The sequence below is a fragment of the Callorhinus ursinus genome, unplaced genomic scaffold (genome assembly GCF_003265705.2).
Source record: "Callorhinus ursinus isolate GAN/ISIS: 27379988/994484 unplaced genomic scaffold, GSC_fseal_2.0 scaffold12, whole genome shotgun sequence".
Taxonomy (NCBI): domain Eukaryota; kingdom Metazoa; phylum Chordata; class Mammalia; order Carnivora; family Otariidae; genus Callorhinus; species Callorhinus ursinus.
In genome coordinates this window covers 33,616,536-33,633,404 of record NW_027397074.1, presented here as the reverse complement: position 1 = coordinate 33,633,404, position 16,869 = coordinate 33,616,536, and the positions used below count along the sequence as shown (strand labels likewise).

At 37.9% G+C, this 16,869-nt stretch overlaps 1 protein-coding gene across 3 annotated transcripts in view; it reads right to left on the bottom strand.

The window, feature by feature from the left end:
- Positions 1-15,679: 15,679 nt before the first annotated feature.
- Positions 15,680-16,869, bottom strand: part of BZW2 (basic leucine zipper and W2 domains 2) — a 61,294-nt gene continuing 60,104 nt past the window's right edge. For all 3 annotated transcript variants that reach the window (XM_025872978.2, XM_025872979.2, XM_025872980.2), the window contains one exon: positions 15,680-16,147. In XM_025872978.2, coding sequence (XP_025728763.1) covers positions 16,119-16,147 — 29 coding nt within the window. In that variant the 3' untranslated portion in view covers positions 15,680-16,118. The remainder of the gene's footprint in view (positions 16,148-16,869) is intronic.

The following is a 16,869-nucleotide window of genomic DNA, read 5'->3' as shown; positions in this document are numbered from 1 at the left end:
TCTCACTTTGAATTATGAAAAATTTCAAATATCTAAAAAAGGAAGGGAGATGCTGGGACAACTGGATATCCATATTTAAGATTCACTTGCACACTATTGAAGTTGTTGATAGGTCAGAAGACTCACAAAAATACTGTGCTACTGAGGAATAAAGAATTTTATGTTATGTTTTGAAGACAACTCTTTTTAAAATCAACAAAGTATTTACTTGCAAAACCAAATTTTACCAATAAGAAGGCTATGGGACACTCTCCTTATTTAAATGACTAAACTTTAATTTTTCTATTGGCTGAGTTGCTTCTAACAGGATCAGTTAAGTTACAGTAATCATGAGGGCTGGTGAGTCATTTCAACCTCCTGAAACAAACATTGTTTACAACTTCAAGTGAACAAACACAATTCCCCAAAACACATATTTTCACAAACACTGCTTTCCATAAAACAAAATAGTTCTAAGGTCAACAGTGCTTAGAGCATATTTAATAAAACAATATTAAATATAAATACAAAAAAAATAAACTGAAGTATTAGGGGAAGTTCCCTTCTTTTAGTAAACAAACTAAGATACTTTAGGATGATAAGGAACAGATTGAATGTTGATTTAACTTACTTTTGATGGCAAATAAGGGCTAAATATTCTTAATCTTTCTTCCTTATTTCTATAAACATATAGTAATGACTGACCTGGTGTTTGTGAGTTTCTTGGAGTTAATTTGTTTCAGTACTGTTTCATTATTCGTCTCAGGTTTCACTTTCAGAATCATTATCTACAGTAGCTTTTTTTCCTTTAACTTAATCAAGGCTGAATTAAAGTACCCTGGGCTAATCATTTTCCTCTTATAATGGTTCATTGTGAGTGAGCATTATAACCAAGCTTCTTTATATCCTATTGGCATTTTGACCATTGCTGTATGTTGAATAATGCTACTCATCCCGTGCCCCCACCCCCCCCCCCAAAGATACCCATGTCCTAATCTCCAGAACCTGTGAATATGTTTCTTTATGGGGCAAAGAAGCTTTGCAGATGTGATTAAAGTAAGGATTTTGAGATGGGAGAGCGTCCTGGATTATCCTGGTGTAAGGGAGTCACCGGAGTCCTGCAAGAGGGAGAGCAGGATGCACACAACAGAGACTTTGTTGCTGGCTTTGAAGAGGGAGGAAGGGACCACAAGCCAGGGAAGACAGGCAGCTTCTAGAAGCTGATAAAAGCAAGGATCTGGACTCTTCTCTAGAGCCCACACAAAGAGCACAGTTCTACTCCCTCCTCTGTGGTGATTTGTTACAGCACCAGGAGGAAATTAACACAAGAATGGTCTGCAGGCAGCTTTCACTCTTCTCCTTTGTGGGATCCCAACATGTTGCCTGTGGTGTTGCTTTTAGGTGTGTTTGTGAGGCCAGTACTGCTTACATAAGTGCCTCGTGTCAGTAGCCTAAAATGTGGTTGGAACGTGAGGGCAATGGTACCACGTAAGCTGCCTTCTAATAAATAGCTGGGTTTCTCCCACGTGTGATGACCTCAGATACACATTAGAAAGCTGTTCACTATAATAAAAACACTAACAAATTAATTTGAAATAAGACAGACATTCTAGAGGACAATTCAAGGAAATGGTAATACCTAAATCCAATTAGTGACACTAATCAGTAAGTTTCAACTACTCTTCATCACCGCTTGATGTCATTTGAGCTTCCCATAAATTTGAGTAGAATATGGTCATCTTGAACCTTTATTGTTTTGAGATAAGTCTGGAACAATCAGACCAAATTGATATGAAAAATGTTTCCCGACTGCAATACTTTTATTCTCCTTAATTAAATATCGATCTTTGAGGTTTCTCTCTGATTATCCTGTTTCCTATTTGGCTCAGAGCCCAGATTGTCTATGGCTTACTTCTACTGAAATCCTGCTGAAAGATGGCCTGTAAGAGAAGAGATTTTTAATAAGGCAAGGCATGAAGTTATATTTAGTTCACTCTGGGTTTTACTATTCTAGACGCTAGCACCACCTCCAAACCTCCACATCATCAAGTTTCAAAAATCAGATCTTTAGCACTATGTGTTTTAATTTAAAAATTTTTTTTCAGTGTGAATAAGGCAAAGAGAAAAATAATCCAATTTATTCCAGACACTAGTACGTACAGCCTTGGTATAGTGGTGAGCAGAGCAGCCTTCCAAAACGGACACAAATAGGCTGTATTCCTTAGTTCACTATTGTTTTGAACAATTCAAGTTTACCACCTGAGTTTTTTAAAGTCAAAAATGTACCATGAGTTACCTAACCTACTCCATATTTCTTAGAAAATGGGCTATGATTTTTTTTTTTTTTGAAACAGTGCCTGTCGTGTTCTGAGGCCAACTCCTAACTGAGATGGATGGAAAGTTAGTGGGTCACTAGAGCGGGTGCTTCATTCCATCAGCCCCGATTCTTCCTTTGCCCATCCCTTCAGTTCTCTCTACCCTGAGATCCCTTTGCTCTTCATTTTTCCCTTGTGAGACTATGTCAGAAGGAAGTAAGACTAGCACCCAAGACAAAAATGTGTTGCGAGTGGGGGTGTTGACAATGCACACACATTTCATATGGGAGTTAGCCGGCCCAGCTGTAACTCTGCCAGGAGTTAACTTGCTACCGCTATTTGGCTGTTTTTGAATCCGCATATTCTTGCATGAGTTCTATGTACTTTTCCTGAATGTACACATTTCTAACATATTTTGCAGTCCAACCTTAGAGGCATCTACTTTGTTCATTTAGTTATTTGCAAATCTTTCACTACTAGAATCGTTCTTTATTTTCAGCATGATTTCAAGAACCGGAATATTTTCCCCACATCTAAAACAATGCGCACATCGTAAAAACCTCTGGGGAATTAATTTGTTTACTTGAAACTTTGTTGGTCATTGTCTATAGAAAATATTTTTTCTTTTAAACACAAGGGCAAGAAACAAACAAACCTTTGGCCTCTATCTAAAGCAACTTCAGGAATTAACATTTGACTTAACTATTTTTAACTACAGGATGGTGGAGGAACTGGTCAGTGGCTTTTATGAATTTTATTGAGCATTTTAAAAAATTGTGGTTTGTGGCATTAGTGAGTCTTTAAATCTTTCTTTTTTTTAAAGATTTTATTTATTTATTTGAGAGAGAGAGGATGAGAGAGAGCATGAGAGGGAAGAGAGTCAGAGGGAGAAGCAGACTCCCCGCGGGGACCCCCCCCCTCCATGTGGGACTCGATTCCGGGACTCCAGGATCATGACCTGAGCCGAAGGCAGTCGCTTAACCCACTGAGCCACCCAGGTGCCCTTTAAATCTTTCTATTATAACATTTTTTTGCGGTGTTCTGAGGGCATAGAGATGGGGCTCAAAGGGGTCAGAAAGAAGTTCTGGAGAATCTCCAAGTCTCAGGTCTTATGCTTGGAATTATGGAATCATACACACTTAGAAAGATAGGTAATTTTAGAGTTCATCATGTCTAACCATCTGATTTTGCAAGAGAAGTAACTGAAGTCAAGAGAAGATAAGATAAAAGTGAAGAACAGACAGCACGTAGTCTCTTTTTTTTTTTAATTAAAAAAATTTTGGAGGGGGAGACCATAGTCTCTTAAATCACATATGATGCACCTGTCCCAAAAATGATGTTATGTCAGATTTTGAACATAAACAAACATAATCCTCCAAAGCTATTATAAGAATAAATGAATGATATAGATCGATCGATCGATCTATCAATCATCTATCTCCTAGTGGTTTTATTCTTCTGGTAGAATTCTGACCAACACAGATTTTGGTATCCTTATATCTTGATATCACATTACAATAAAAACAATTGAGTCATTGAATAAGTTCTGTAATGTAATGAAACCCACAGTCTATTTTTAAAGTTATCATCAGTCTATTTTTAGAGTTTATCAGTCTATTTTTAAAGTTACCAGTTTTCCTGGTAAAACTACCAGGAAATAAGGCATTATTTATAATTTTGTGTTTTTCCTATCAACTAGAACATAACAAGGTATAATAGCTTTTAAAGGTGCCTATCAGGATACAAAACAATCAGAGGCCTGATAACTGCCCCCATCTCCCATGGTGTGATACTGATGCTCATTCACTGTGTGATATTAACTCTGTTATATCAATTATGACCTCAAGGAAGTCTCTCTTCTCCACAGTAGCATAATTCCCAGTCCCTGATTTTTTTTTTTTTTTATAGGGCATAACCACCTTCCTGGTTAAGTTTTAATAGAGATTTCTGTCCTTGGACCTTAAAAATTATTTTTATAAAACATCTGCTTTTCTTGCTTCTGCTAAGTAAGTAATGCCCAGTGGAGATGATATTTCAAGTAAAAAAGGGTTTCTAGAACCAGAGCCTTTTCCTTGGAGATGTGAGCAATCAACTGAACATAAGTTAACTGACTGTCATGTGTAGCTCTGAGTAGGATCTATGCATGGGATAGAATGTGAATTATTGTTTGAATTTAGCAAAGTCAGATGCCAAATTCATAGCAGACATAGGCTCTTCCTTGTTATCTTTTAGGTCTCTTGTGACTTTTGGGGTAAGCTGAACCCCCCTTTAAGCCATTAACAATAACATGATACATTGTTTCTCATATTAGCTCTCCAGATGTAGAAGCTACAGGGTTTTTTATTTTTTTCCAGGTTTTTTAATGAGACAAATATAACAGAGTCAAAAAAAGTTTACATGTAGTAAATATATACATGAACAAGGATAGGTGTGGGTATTATATGTATAGAGCTATAAGCTGGAATGGTGGGCTGTTCAATAAGATTCCTAAAAGAATTAATTGTTAAAGTTCCTGCTTCTGATAATGGCCAAGTAGTGTCTATAAGACCAAACTCCCTATAGGTAACAACTTCAAACTCCAAACAAAGTAAGAAAAACAATTATTTGAAGATACTAGAGAAGGACCAAAAAATCAGGCAGTTATGGTAGGGGCAACCAATGGGAGGAGTTGACACTTAGAGGAAGACAAGAGCACTGGGTGTCTCCTCCATCCTTTAAAAAAGTGTGTGTGTGTGTGTGTGTGTGTGTGTGTGTGTGTGTGTGTAAAAGCTTTGAGCTTGGGGGCAGTTCCAAAACATTGATTTGAATTCCCCCCACCTCTCATCAAAAAAAATGGAGGGCAGGCTACGGTGAAACAAGTTCTTTAACCAAAATGGTACGTAAATGGATAGGTATACAAGAAGTTTTTTTTTAATTAAAAAACACACAAAACTGTTAAAACAAAAGGTAATAATACTTCTGGAGTGTTTACTATTTGTAGACACAGTATATATGACAATTATTACAAGAAAGGATGGGAGAGAGGGTAAATAGACCTGTACAGTTACAAGGTACTTATATTTTATGTAAAGTATTACAATATTAACTCTAAATAGACTGAAAATTTGTGTTTGTTCATTGTAATCCCCAGGGCAACCACTAAAAAGATAATATGAAGAGGTATAGCTAGAAGGCAACAAATTAAAATGGAATTCTAAAAAAAATCAATTAATATATTGAAGTAGGTAGGAAAGAAGGACAGAGGAGTAAAAACCAGAGGGGAGAAATAGGGAAAAAATTGTAAAATTGTACACTTAAATCTAAATATATCAGTAATGGACCAAACATGCCATTTAAAAAGGCACAGATTATCAAGATGGATTTTTTTTTTTTTAAAGCAAGACTCAGTTTTATGCCGTGCACAAGAGTCAACCTTTAAATACAAAGACACAGATAACTTGGATGAAAAAAGATATGCCATACAAACAGAATCCTAAAAGGGTGGAGAGGCTATACTATCAGATAAAGTGGACTTCAAGATAAAGATCGTTACTAGAGGTAAAAAGGGACATTTCATAATGAAAATTGGCCAATTCATGAGAAAGACATAACAATCATAAATGTGTATGCATCTAATAACAGAGCTTCTAGGTATGTGAAGCAAAATTGGTCAAATTAAACAGAGCCATGGACAATTTACAATCAAGGTTGATTTTAATACCCCTTTCTCAGCAATTAATAGAATTACTGGACAAAGAAATCATTGAAGACAGAATCTCTGAACAACTCCATCAACCACCATGACCTCATATATATTTATAGAACATTCCATCCAACAACTGCAGATTAAACATGATTTCCAAGTGCACATGGTACATTCACCAAGACAGACCTCGTGCTGGGCTATAAAACAAGTCTCAATAAACGTATGAGCTCTGAAATCACAATGTGTATGTTCTCTGACCACAATGAAATTATGGTAGAAAGCAATAACATGTTAAAAAAACAAATATCTGGAAATTTTAAAAAATTATTTATTTTTAAAGATTTTATTTTTAAGCAATCTCCATACCCAATATGGGGCTCGAACTCATAACCCTGAGATCAAGACTCACACGCTCTGAGGTAGCCAGGCGCCCCAGTATCTGGAAATTTTAAAATGCACTTGTAAATAGTCCCTGGGCCATTGCCATTGTTCATAATATTTCAGAAGCCACTGAGTATTCACATGCTATGACGTGAAACAGGTTTTGATGTGAACAAAAGACTATAGAGGCCATATGGGCAAAGTAAACAAACAGCTTCTCTAAGCTCCATGGAAAACTTTAAGGTTTGGCCAAAAGAAGATCAATGATCAGCGAATTCATCTGTTATTTTATCCCCAGCAGTAATGTGGCATCAGAACTTCACAATTTTTTTTTTTTTAAGACTTATTTATTTTAGAGAGAGGAGGGGGAGTGAATGAGCAAGCAGGGGCAGGGGCAAAGGAAGAGGGAGAGAATCCTCAAGCAGACGTCCCGGTGAGTGTGGAGCCCAACGTAGGAATCGATTCCAGGAGCCTGAGGTGATGACCAGAGCTGAAACCAAGGGTTGGATGACCAACCGACTGAGCCACCCGGGCACCCCTTACCAATCTTTTGTTACAGGCTACTTTGCCTAAATGTAATTCTCCTATCTATGCATGTACACACGGAATTCATCTTTCACTACTCTGTTGCCCTTATGTTCCTCTCCATTATCCAGAAGTCTAGTTTGAGATATGTTTGGGAATACTTATCTTCTAGATACCATTGCATTTGGAAAAGCTGCTGCTTATTACTACAAAACCTGTGCTTGGTGATGAGCATATTGGAAAGAAGAAAAAATGAAATATATTTTCATTTCATTGCTCAATAAGAAGATAAAAAGAAAAAAAATCAGTGTTCAGAAGAACTATTACTTTTCAGAAGTCATTCCCACACACTTGGGAATGAGTTCATATCAGCTGCCAGGTACTTCCATGGCTTGATCTAGATCCTATAGCTACTACAGGGCACTGACATCTTCTATCCTCCTATAGCACTGAAGGATGCCAGATCATCTTGCCTCCAGAGATATTTTTCAGTCTCTGATCAGCCTCCAAAAAAGTCATGTTTTTCACCTCACTAACCTCTTATTTGTGCCAATGCCTGGTCCTGCCTGTGTTCTAATTGTCCTCCTACCCTATGTCTTTAGGAATGTGTGCCAAGGTGGTCTTCCACTTGAAGTTTAGGTCCAGCCAGCAGCTCTTAAAACTAAGCCTGCATCAGAATCACCAGAGTGCTTAAAATAGATTGGAGGGTCTACCCCCAGAATTTCTGATTTAGCAGATCCTCAGAGGATTCCGATAATATCCATTTCTAGCTTCCAGGTGATGCTGATGCTGTTGGTTCTGGGGTTCCACGGATAGAAAACCACGGGGTTTTCCTGTTCAAAGAGAGAATGCTAAGAAAGGATCCAGTATTTACTTAACGGATTTTTTTCTCCTGTAAGAAGTGAAGACTGTCTGAATTGAGATGTTTCACATTCTTTCACACCTCTTAAGAATACTTGAGAATTTCAGAGGAGACAGGAGTTTGAGAGAGCTAGGGAAGAAATTATAGAAATTCAAAAGCTTTCAAGCTAGTCCAACTCAAGGTTCCATTCTATGGGATTGGGTTGCTTCAATATCCCAGTTACCAAGGGATTAGAAACCATCTATCCCAGTGGTTCTTTTTTTAAAGAATTTATTCATTTATTTGACACAGAGAGACACAGTGAGAGAGGGAACACAAGCAGGGGGAGTGGGAGAGGGAGAAGGAGGCTTCCCGTGGAGCAAGAAGCCTGATGCAGGGCTTGATCCCGGGACTCTGAGATCATGACCTGAGCCAAAGGCAGATGCTTAATGACTGAGCCACCCAGGCGCCCCTATCCCAGTGGTTCTAAATGTGTGGTCACTGGACCAGCAGTAGCAGCAGGACCTGGGAACTTGTTCGAAATGCAAATCCCCAGGCCCCACCCCAGGTGGGCTGGTCAGAAGCTCTGAGCTAATGATCTAGCCCAGTGAGACTTTACCTTTCTTAGATCTGTTCTAGCATGGGGGTGTGGGCTGAGGGGCTCACAGTTGTTCAACACTGTGTTGTCAACACTCACAGTGCACTCTTATGGAGTCTGGCTAGACAATACTCACAACAAAGTATTTTTGTTTCTTTTGGAAACAGATAAGGGATGTTTCAGGATCATTTTGTACGTTATGGGCCCACATGTTATTGGCTCTGTTTTAGAGAATGACACAATTAATAATGATGCATTTCTGTAGAGTGCAATAATCCAAATTCTTACTAAGTAGCAGTCAGGCTGTGGTCCCAATGCTGAACTTGTAAAAAAAAAAAAAGGCATAGGAAAACATTAGAATGAATTTTTGATCAACCTTTAAAAGGAAATTCTTAAGGCACATTCGCTCAGTTATTTATTCAAACATTTACTGAACACCAACTTCTTACCAAGCTATGCATCAAAGATACACAGCTGAGCAGAACACAACCCACCTCCTTAGCTGAAGACATCAGAGATGGCAGAAATCAGCATGGGAATGGGCCTTAGAAACCATCTGCCCTTGTGGTTCTCAGTACTGTCCTGACACCAGGAGGATCAGTGATCACCCGAAACTTGCCTGCAGACCTTGCCCCTTCTGACCAACTGAGTCAGAAACTCCCGGTGCAGGGTTGGGGGGAGGCACAGCCAGCAATCCAGGTTAAGACCTTTAGGTGATCTGGATGCATGCTGAGGCTTGAGAACCATCACCCTAGCCTAATTATATTTTACCTTTCTTAAGTCACAGACCACTCAGAGAATCTGCTGAAAACAGTCTTGCATATAATATTGGGTGGTGTGTACTGTGAAGTCCCAGTTTAAGGCATGATCGTATCCAGGCCCTTATTTTACAATTAAGCAAAGTAAATACCAAGAGTTAAGTGACTCGCTAATTAGTTAAACAGCTAATTAATGCAGAATGCTGCCTCCAAGCTCAAGCCAAACAATCCCAAATTCATCTCTATACTCCTCTGCCTACACAGCAGCAAAAGCAAAATGTGGGAGGCAGAACACATAACTGAAGCCACAGTAATCTATGATTTAATTTTTAAGGAATCGATCTTGCCCACATAAAAATGGGACTACTCCTTCAGAGAAGGCAGGCATGATTTTCTTTTTGTAATGGCTACCGTGAGGAAATGTGTGCATTCCAAAACTCTCTCTGAAAAACAGATATTATTCTCTGTGCCAAAATAAAATAGTGTAACATTTTGGCTCATTAAAAAAATAATGTTCTCGGGGCACCTGGGTGGCTCAGTTGATTAAGTGTCTGACTCTTGATTTCCGCTCAGGACATAATCTCAGGGCTGTGGGATGGAGCCCACATCAGGTTTCACAGTAGATGTGGAGCCTGCTTAAGATTCTCTCTCTCCTTCCTCCTCTGCCCCTCCCTGCCTCCCTTAAAAAAAAAAAAAGTTCTCATGTTTCCCATGTTCTTTTTTTTTTAAAGATTTTATTTATTTATTTGAGAGAGAATGAGAGATAGAGAGCACGAGAGGGAAGAGGGTCAGAGGGAGAAGCAGACTCCCTGCTGAGCAGGGAGCCCGATGTGGGACTCGATCCCGGGACTCCAGGATCATGACCTGAGCCGAAGGCAGTCGCTTAACCAACTGAGCCACCCAGGCGCCCTGTTTCCCACGTTCTTGCTGAAAGAGCTGGGTATTACTGTCGGTAGACAGACTGTGTTCACTTAATTATATACCAGAAAGGAACTAAACACAAAGGACAGCAACAAAACGGATAAAGCAAAGTTGAATGAAAGAAGGGATAAACAAAATAACCTTGTCTGCATCCACTTCAAAGACAGGCCAAATGACTCTCCGCTGTCAGAACGCAGGATAATGATTTACGTTGAGGAGGCGAAGGTGGAGATCAGCAACGGCATAGGGGCCCTTCTGGGACTCTGCTAATGTTCCCTGTCTTATGTGATGGCTAGTTACACAGGTGTGCTGTTTCTATTCAAGCCATAAACTATGCATTTTTATTTATTTACCAATGAATCATTGAAACACACAAAACTAAGGTGTAGAGATTTTAAATGTGCAAAGATGAGCTCTAAAAAGGTGTTTCTCATGGAAGAAATGCTTTACTTACATCTATTTTACAAGAAGAGGGTCAGAGCAGTGGAGAAGCATCTATCTGGAGGGACCTTGAAGCCTACCATCTTTCAAAAGTACAGCGTGGAGAGAAATAATTGCCATTAGCTCGGAGAAGGTAAGGTCAGAGATGTTGAATCAGCTGAGCTGAGGACGCCACAGCGGCTCAAATCAGACGATTCTATAGCCAGGCAAGACCTGAGGTGTTTTCTGCTGGTTTTCTTGGCTTAAAAATGAAATATTTTACTTTCCCCTACTCTTACGATTTTATAAGTTGGATCTGCTGAATTTCAGAAGCTTAAACTTTCATATCTTTAGAGGCTAACAGTTTTAAAATTTCTGACTAAAATGATAATTGCCTTGAACTATCTCAAGATGGGAGTAAAATGCATTCAAATGTATAAATGCAAATTCAGAAAATAAGACCACTTTGTGTTAAAAATATTCAAATTCTTTGACCCAAATTCCGTTTCTATTTTTCTAAATAATCATAGATAAACAAAGACTTATGGGAAAATATTTTGAATGGTTATTTTTATTTTATTTTTTTATTTATTTTTTTAAAAGATTTTATTTATTTATTTGAGAGAGCGAGAATGAGAGAGAGAGCACATGAGAGGGGGGAGGGTCAGAGGGCGAAGCAGACTCCCTGCTGTGCAGGGATCCCGATGCGGGACTCGATCCCAGGACTCCAGGATCATGACCTGAGCCGAAGGCAGTCGCTCCAAAGGCAGTCGCTTAACCAACTGAGCCACCCAGGCGCCCTGAATGGTTATTTTTAAAAGCAAAAAGTTATAAAATATCTTATATTGAATCATAGAGTCATAAATATGTCCCATCCATAGCAAGAACAATTATATGTATTGTGAAATCATGTTTTTGAAGAGTTACTGATGTGGTAAAATGTTACAGAATAATATTTAATAAAGAGCAGGACATAAAATTGATGTAGAAAGGACTTATTGTTTAAAAAATTAAGCAAAACCATATTTGTAAAAATATAAAAATATTGGAAGTGCTCATCTCTGTGGCAAAAAACTATGTATAGTTTCTTCCAAAAGCTTTTTTATATTTTCCAAAATAAACATCCATTAATTTTTAAAATTAACAAGGTATTGCATGTTCTTTCTAAAGAAATTCAAATATACAGAGTAAAAAGAAAATTCTCCTCTCCTTCTTCCAGCTCTGCCCGACTAATGCAGAAATAACAAATATTAGAAAACATCATTCCCTTTCTATGTATTTGTAAAGGTACATTATATAAACACAGCTTTATATAATTTTCCCCTTAATGGGGAAAATATTCTATTTAACTTGTATTTTCCTTTAATGATATATTATGAACAACTTTTTCAGTCTACCTCAGTCCCTGATATGGATTTATCATAATTTACTAGTTCCTTTCTCAGACATCTTATTTTATTTTTTTAAGATTTATTTATTTGAGAGAGAGAGCGAGAGAGAGCATGCGGCAAGGAGGAGAGGGAGATAATATGCAAACGGATTCCTGCTGAGCACGAGCCTAACGCAGGATGGGTTCGGTCCTATGACCCATGAGATAAAGACCTGAGCTGAAACCAAGAGTCAGATGCTTAACCGACTGAGCCACCCAGGCGCCACCTCAGACATTTAGACAGAGACATTTTAAGAATGTCTCAGTTCATTCCAGTTTCATTATTTTCTTTTTTAAAAGATTTTATTTATTTATTTGACACAGAGAGACACAGAGAGGGAACACAAGCAGGGGCAGTGGGAGAGGGAAAAGCAGGCTTCCCGCTGAGCAGGGAGCCCGACCGGGGCTCGATCCCAGGACCCTGGGATCATGACCTGAGCCGAAGGCAGACGCTTAACGACTGAGCCACCCAGGAGCCCCGTTCCAGTTTCATTATTAATAGAATGACCACTGCACAAATGTCTGTGGGTACACCTATGGGATGGATTCCAGAGCGGAAGTGCTGAGTCAAAGGATACGCGTTTTTTTAAGTGTTAATATTTATTGCCAAATTTTAACTCTAAAGGCCATGTACAAAAGGAAAGAACCCCATATTCTTTTCCACACAGACCATTGCTGATTATTGGTTTTAGGAATTTTTTCCAACACAGTAAGTAAAATACTTTATCTTATTATTTTGCACATCTCTGATTAACGGTAGGATTAGGCATCTAGACTTTTCATACTTTGCACTTTCTCAATTTTTTATTGATTTATAGATGCTATTTATGCTGTATTGTTAATTCTATTATTTTTATAAAAAACATTTTCATCTAATCTTTTGAAACTCTACTGATCCCACATACATTTAGTGTTCCTTACTCATGTATGACTGTTTCAATATGGAAAAAGTTTTGACATGTTATAATCAGATTTTTTGGGGGGGCTTTGTGTTATGCTTTTTCCGGGCCTGTTATAAAGGTATTTCCTACATTTTCTTTTAGTGCTTTCATTGTTTTGTTTTAACATTAAATGAAAATTTGTGATCTATCCAGAAACTTTTGTCAGTTTTAAAAATACTTAAGATGCTTTTATAATTTGAGTATAAATGACACACATATAATATTACATTCTTTCAGGTGTACAGTATGATTCAACTCAATACATTATTATGCTATGCTCACCAGTGTGCCTACCATCTGTCACCATATGCTATTACAATACCATTGATTGTATTCCCTATGTTGTACCTTTTATTCCCATGACTTACTCATTCCATAACTGGAAGCCTGTATTTCCCACACCCCTTCACCCATCCCCCACCCACTGGCAACCATGTTTGTTCTTTGTATTTATGGGTCTGTTTCTTCTTTTTGTTGGTTCATTTGTTTTGTTTTTTAGACTCCACATATTAGTGAAATCATATGGTACTTGTCTTTGTTATTTTACTTAGCTTAATACTTTCTAGGTCCATTCATGTTGTCACAAATGGCAAATATATATATATATACCATTATCTTCTTTATTGATGCAGTAAGTCTTTGCTATTTGAGCATTTCCCCCCTCCATGCTTGCTTACCTTAAAATCACTATCTCAAATTCTGTTAATTCCTTTTGGGAAAAATATTCTGTGCTAAAAAATGTTAGGTATTTAGTATCCTAACATTGCTACATTTTATAATTTAGAAAATTGATCTTCTGATGTCTCCAGATTTTATTCAATAAAACTGCTAGTTTAAAAAAGCCACGTGCTTGGGCGCCTGGGTGGCTCAGATGGTTAAGCGTCTGCCTTCAGCTCAGGTCATGATCCCAGGGTCCTGGGATCGAGTCCCGCATCGGGCTCCCTGCTCCTTGGGAGCCTGCTTCTCCCTCTGCCTCTCTCTCTCTCTCATTAATAAATAAATAAAATCTTAAAAAAAAATAAAAAAACCACTTGCTTGAACTGTAATTTTCACTAATTTGACAGAAGAAAATGAAAATAATAATATTTTCATTAATTTGACAGCAGAACACAGCAGAGTACAGGTGTGGGACTCAGAAGCTGGGTCTTTAGTTCCATCTTGGACACTTAACTTTAAGGCGTTGGACAACTGTGCCTTTCTAGGTCTCAGTGTGGTCACCTTTGATATAGTGGGAACAAAGCCAAATATTCTCTAACACACTTTTTATTCGAGATCCCCTAAAATGAAAGGGGAAATTGTCTTACACATTGATGTATAAAATTAAACATCACATATATAAAATAAGACATAAAAATTGACAAAATTTTTATTACAAATTCCATTAATTTTCAAAATTTTACCTTTAATAAATCTATTTTGTCAAAATATCAGATACATATTTAACTTAATCCACTTCTGAAATATGCCATGTATCCTAATTGGCAATCAGCACTTACCAAATTAGATGGCCAAATTTATGTTCCAACTAAAATTTTTCATTTTTTTCCATTCAAATAAATACATTACCATGAAGTCTAGTATGTGGCTACCACTTCATAATTCTAATTTTTAGCTAGATGAAAGGGTAGCTAAATAAATGGAGGCTTGTCATGTATCAATGGCCTGGAAGGTATCAGACTCTTCTCTCTTCAAGTTCCTGCTTTCCCCTCACAGGACTATTCTGGAAGAACGACGCATTCTAGAATTATCCCCTTTGTTTAGTTCCAGGTGGTTTTCATCCCAGGGTACCATAACAGGATGAGGAGTTAATATTTTCTTTTATAAAAGAGCAGGGCAATTGTGAACAGACAGACTGGAAAAGAAATCTAGTCTGGAAGAGGGGCAGTGCTCAGCAGAATTTCAAGAAAGAACAAGACATATGTACATCCAGCGGTATTCTAATCACTTCAAGGTGCTGTAAAGCTCTTTATTCCTGGCTTAGTTATTCTGCCCTTACTAGCTCCTGTGTAATGAAAATGACATTCTCACATACAGATGATTTTTCAAAAGGATCTATTCAAATTGATATTTCTCTGTCCATTGTTGGGAGAGAGAACTTGAATACTCTAATGGGAAGAAAGGAATTAATCAAAGGCTGAGTGTTTAAAGGAATCCATCATGTTACAGATTTAAGAATGTGGTTAAGTCATAGGGAAAAGATTTCCTCTTCTTCCTGAGGACACATAGGTAACTAGAAAACTGTCTTTTGATACAGGATGATGACATGACAGTGATAAAGTTCTTTATATACTTCACTTGCTGAATGTTGTTTGCCATGCATCCTCCTTGTTTCAACTCTTACTCAGAGAAAATGTTCGTCTTGGAGATAACCATTGTCCTAATAGCAACAGGGGCAGTCCTTAAGTTTTTCAAGAGTTAAGAAAGAAGCATGTAATAAACTGTGAGCTTCTGCAATAAGTAAGATGCTTCATTGTTATTACTGAGGACAAGATAATTTAAAGACTAAACTCACCTAGTGGTAAACATAGACAAAGATCTATATACATATGTACATCAATTAGCTCTCCTCCAAACAGGGAAGAAATAGCGCTGAGGAAAACATGAAAGTGTGGAACTATAAATTTACATACCTAATAATTATCAATACTATCAATTCATGGTATTAGTGCTAATGTGCATGTATTTTGGGTCGATTTCTATTTCAGTATGAAGACAAGTGAAATGTGCTACTTAATGATGGTAAAAGGAACAGGGTTGTTCCTATAGATGACAAGAAACGTAAACATTCACAATGTTGGGGGGAGGAAAAAAGCATAACAATGAAAGGTCAACTGCGTAAGAGGTCATGTGCACTAAAGAAATAAAAGCTCTGAGAATATAAGCCCAGATTTTTAAAAAGCCATTTATTTTAAAAAACTGGTTTGTCAAATCACATACACGAGCAGATACACAACTACCAAAGTGGCCCTGTTATAGACACCAGTGGGGGCGTTCACCACACAGTACCTGAAAAATACAGCTAAAAAAGAGGAGTCTGTTGAGTATTTAATTTCTCAATTTGACTTATTTGACTCCTTGTTGAATGGCTTTAAGTTAGCATATAGTGAGTGAGAGGTAGAGTCCCAAGTGTAACAGCTGATGCCTCAGGGCTCCATTTAAAAACAAAACAAAAACAAAAACCATTTCCCCCTCTGCACAGGGGAAGCCTAGCCTATTTTTTTTTTCTCCTTTGTGAAAACAGAAGCCAAGTTTCTCTTCTCAGATGGTTCAGCATTCCCCGTAAAAGTGTTGTGTGGTAGCCTAGGTTTTGTGCTTCTTGAGCCATCTAATTTTCTTCACCTTCCGATTCGGATTCTAGGGAGAGAAGAGAGAGAAAAGTCAGGGTTTTTATTCAGAGATTCTTTAAAAAAATTTTTTTTAAAAACTTATTTATTTATTTTGAGGGAGAGAGAAAGAGAGAGAGAGCGCACCAATGGGGGCAGGGGTAGGCAGAGGGAGAGAATCATCAAGCAGACTCCCCGGTGAGTGCGGAGCCTGATTCAGGGGCTTGGTCTCACAACCCACGAGATCATGACCTGAGCCAAAACCACGAGTCAGAGGCTTAGTTGACTGAGTCACCCAGGCACCTGTCCTTTTAAAAAATTTTTATTAAGTACATTCTATGTCCAACGTGGGACTCAAACTCATGACCCTGAGTCTCATGCTCTGCCAACTGAGCCAACCAGGTGCCCCCAGAGATTCCTTTAAATAAAGTCATGAAAGAGTTTCTAATCTGTTACCCCACCCCAACCCTCAGAAGACATTTTTTGCCATAGGCATGCATTTACTAGGGAAGACAGACATATAATATGTGAGGGCAGTAGCAACCTCTGGCTCCTTTTTGCTTTTCAATGAATTTTGCCTTTCTAAAAATGCAGCATGCTCATAAATATTATTAAAGACTGTAATTACTTTTACTCTTCTGGGTCATCTAAAATAAACTTTTCATGCTTAGTGGGATTCATTCTCATCCATTATTCTTCCACCTAGTGCTCCCATTTTAAGTACCAGTCAACTGGTTAAGGTGCTATAAAAAT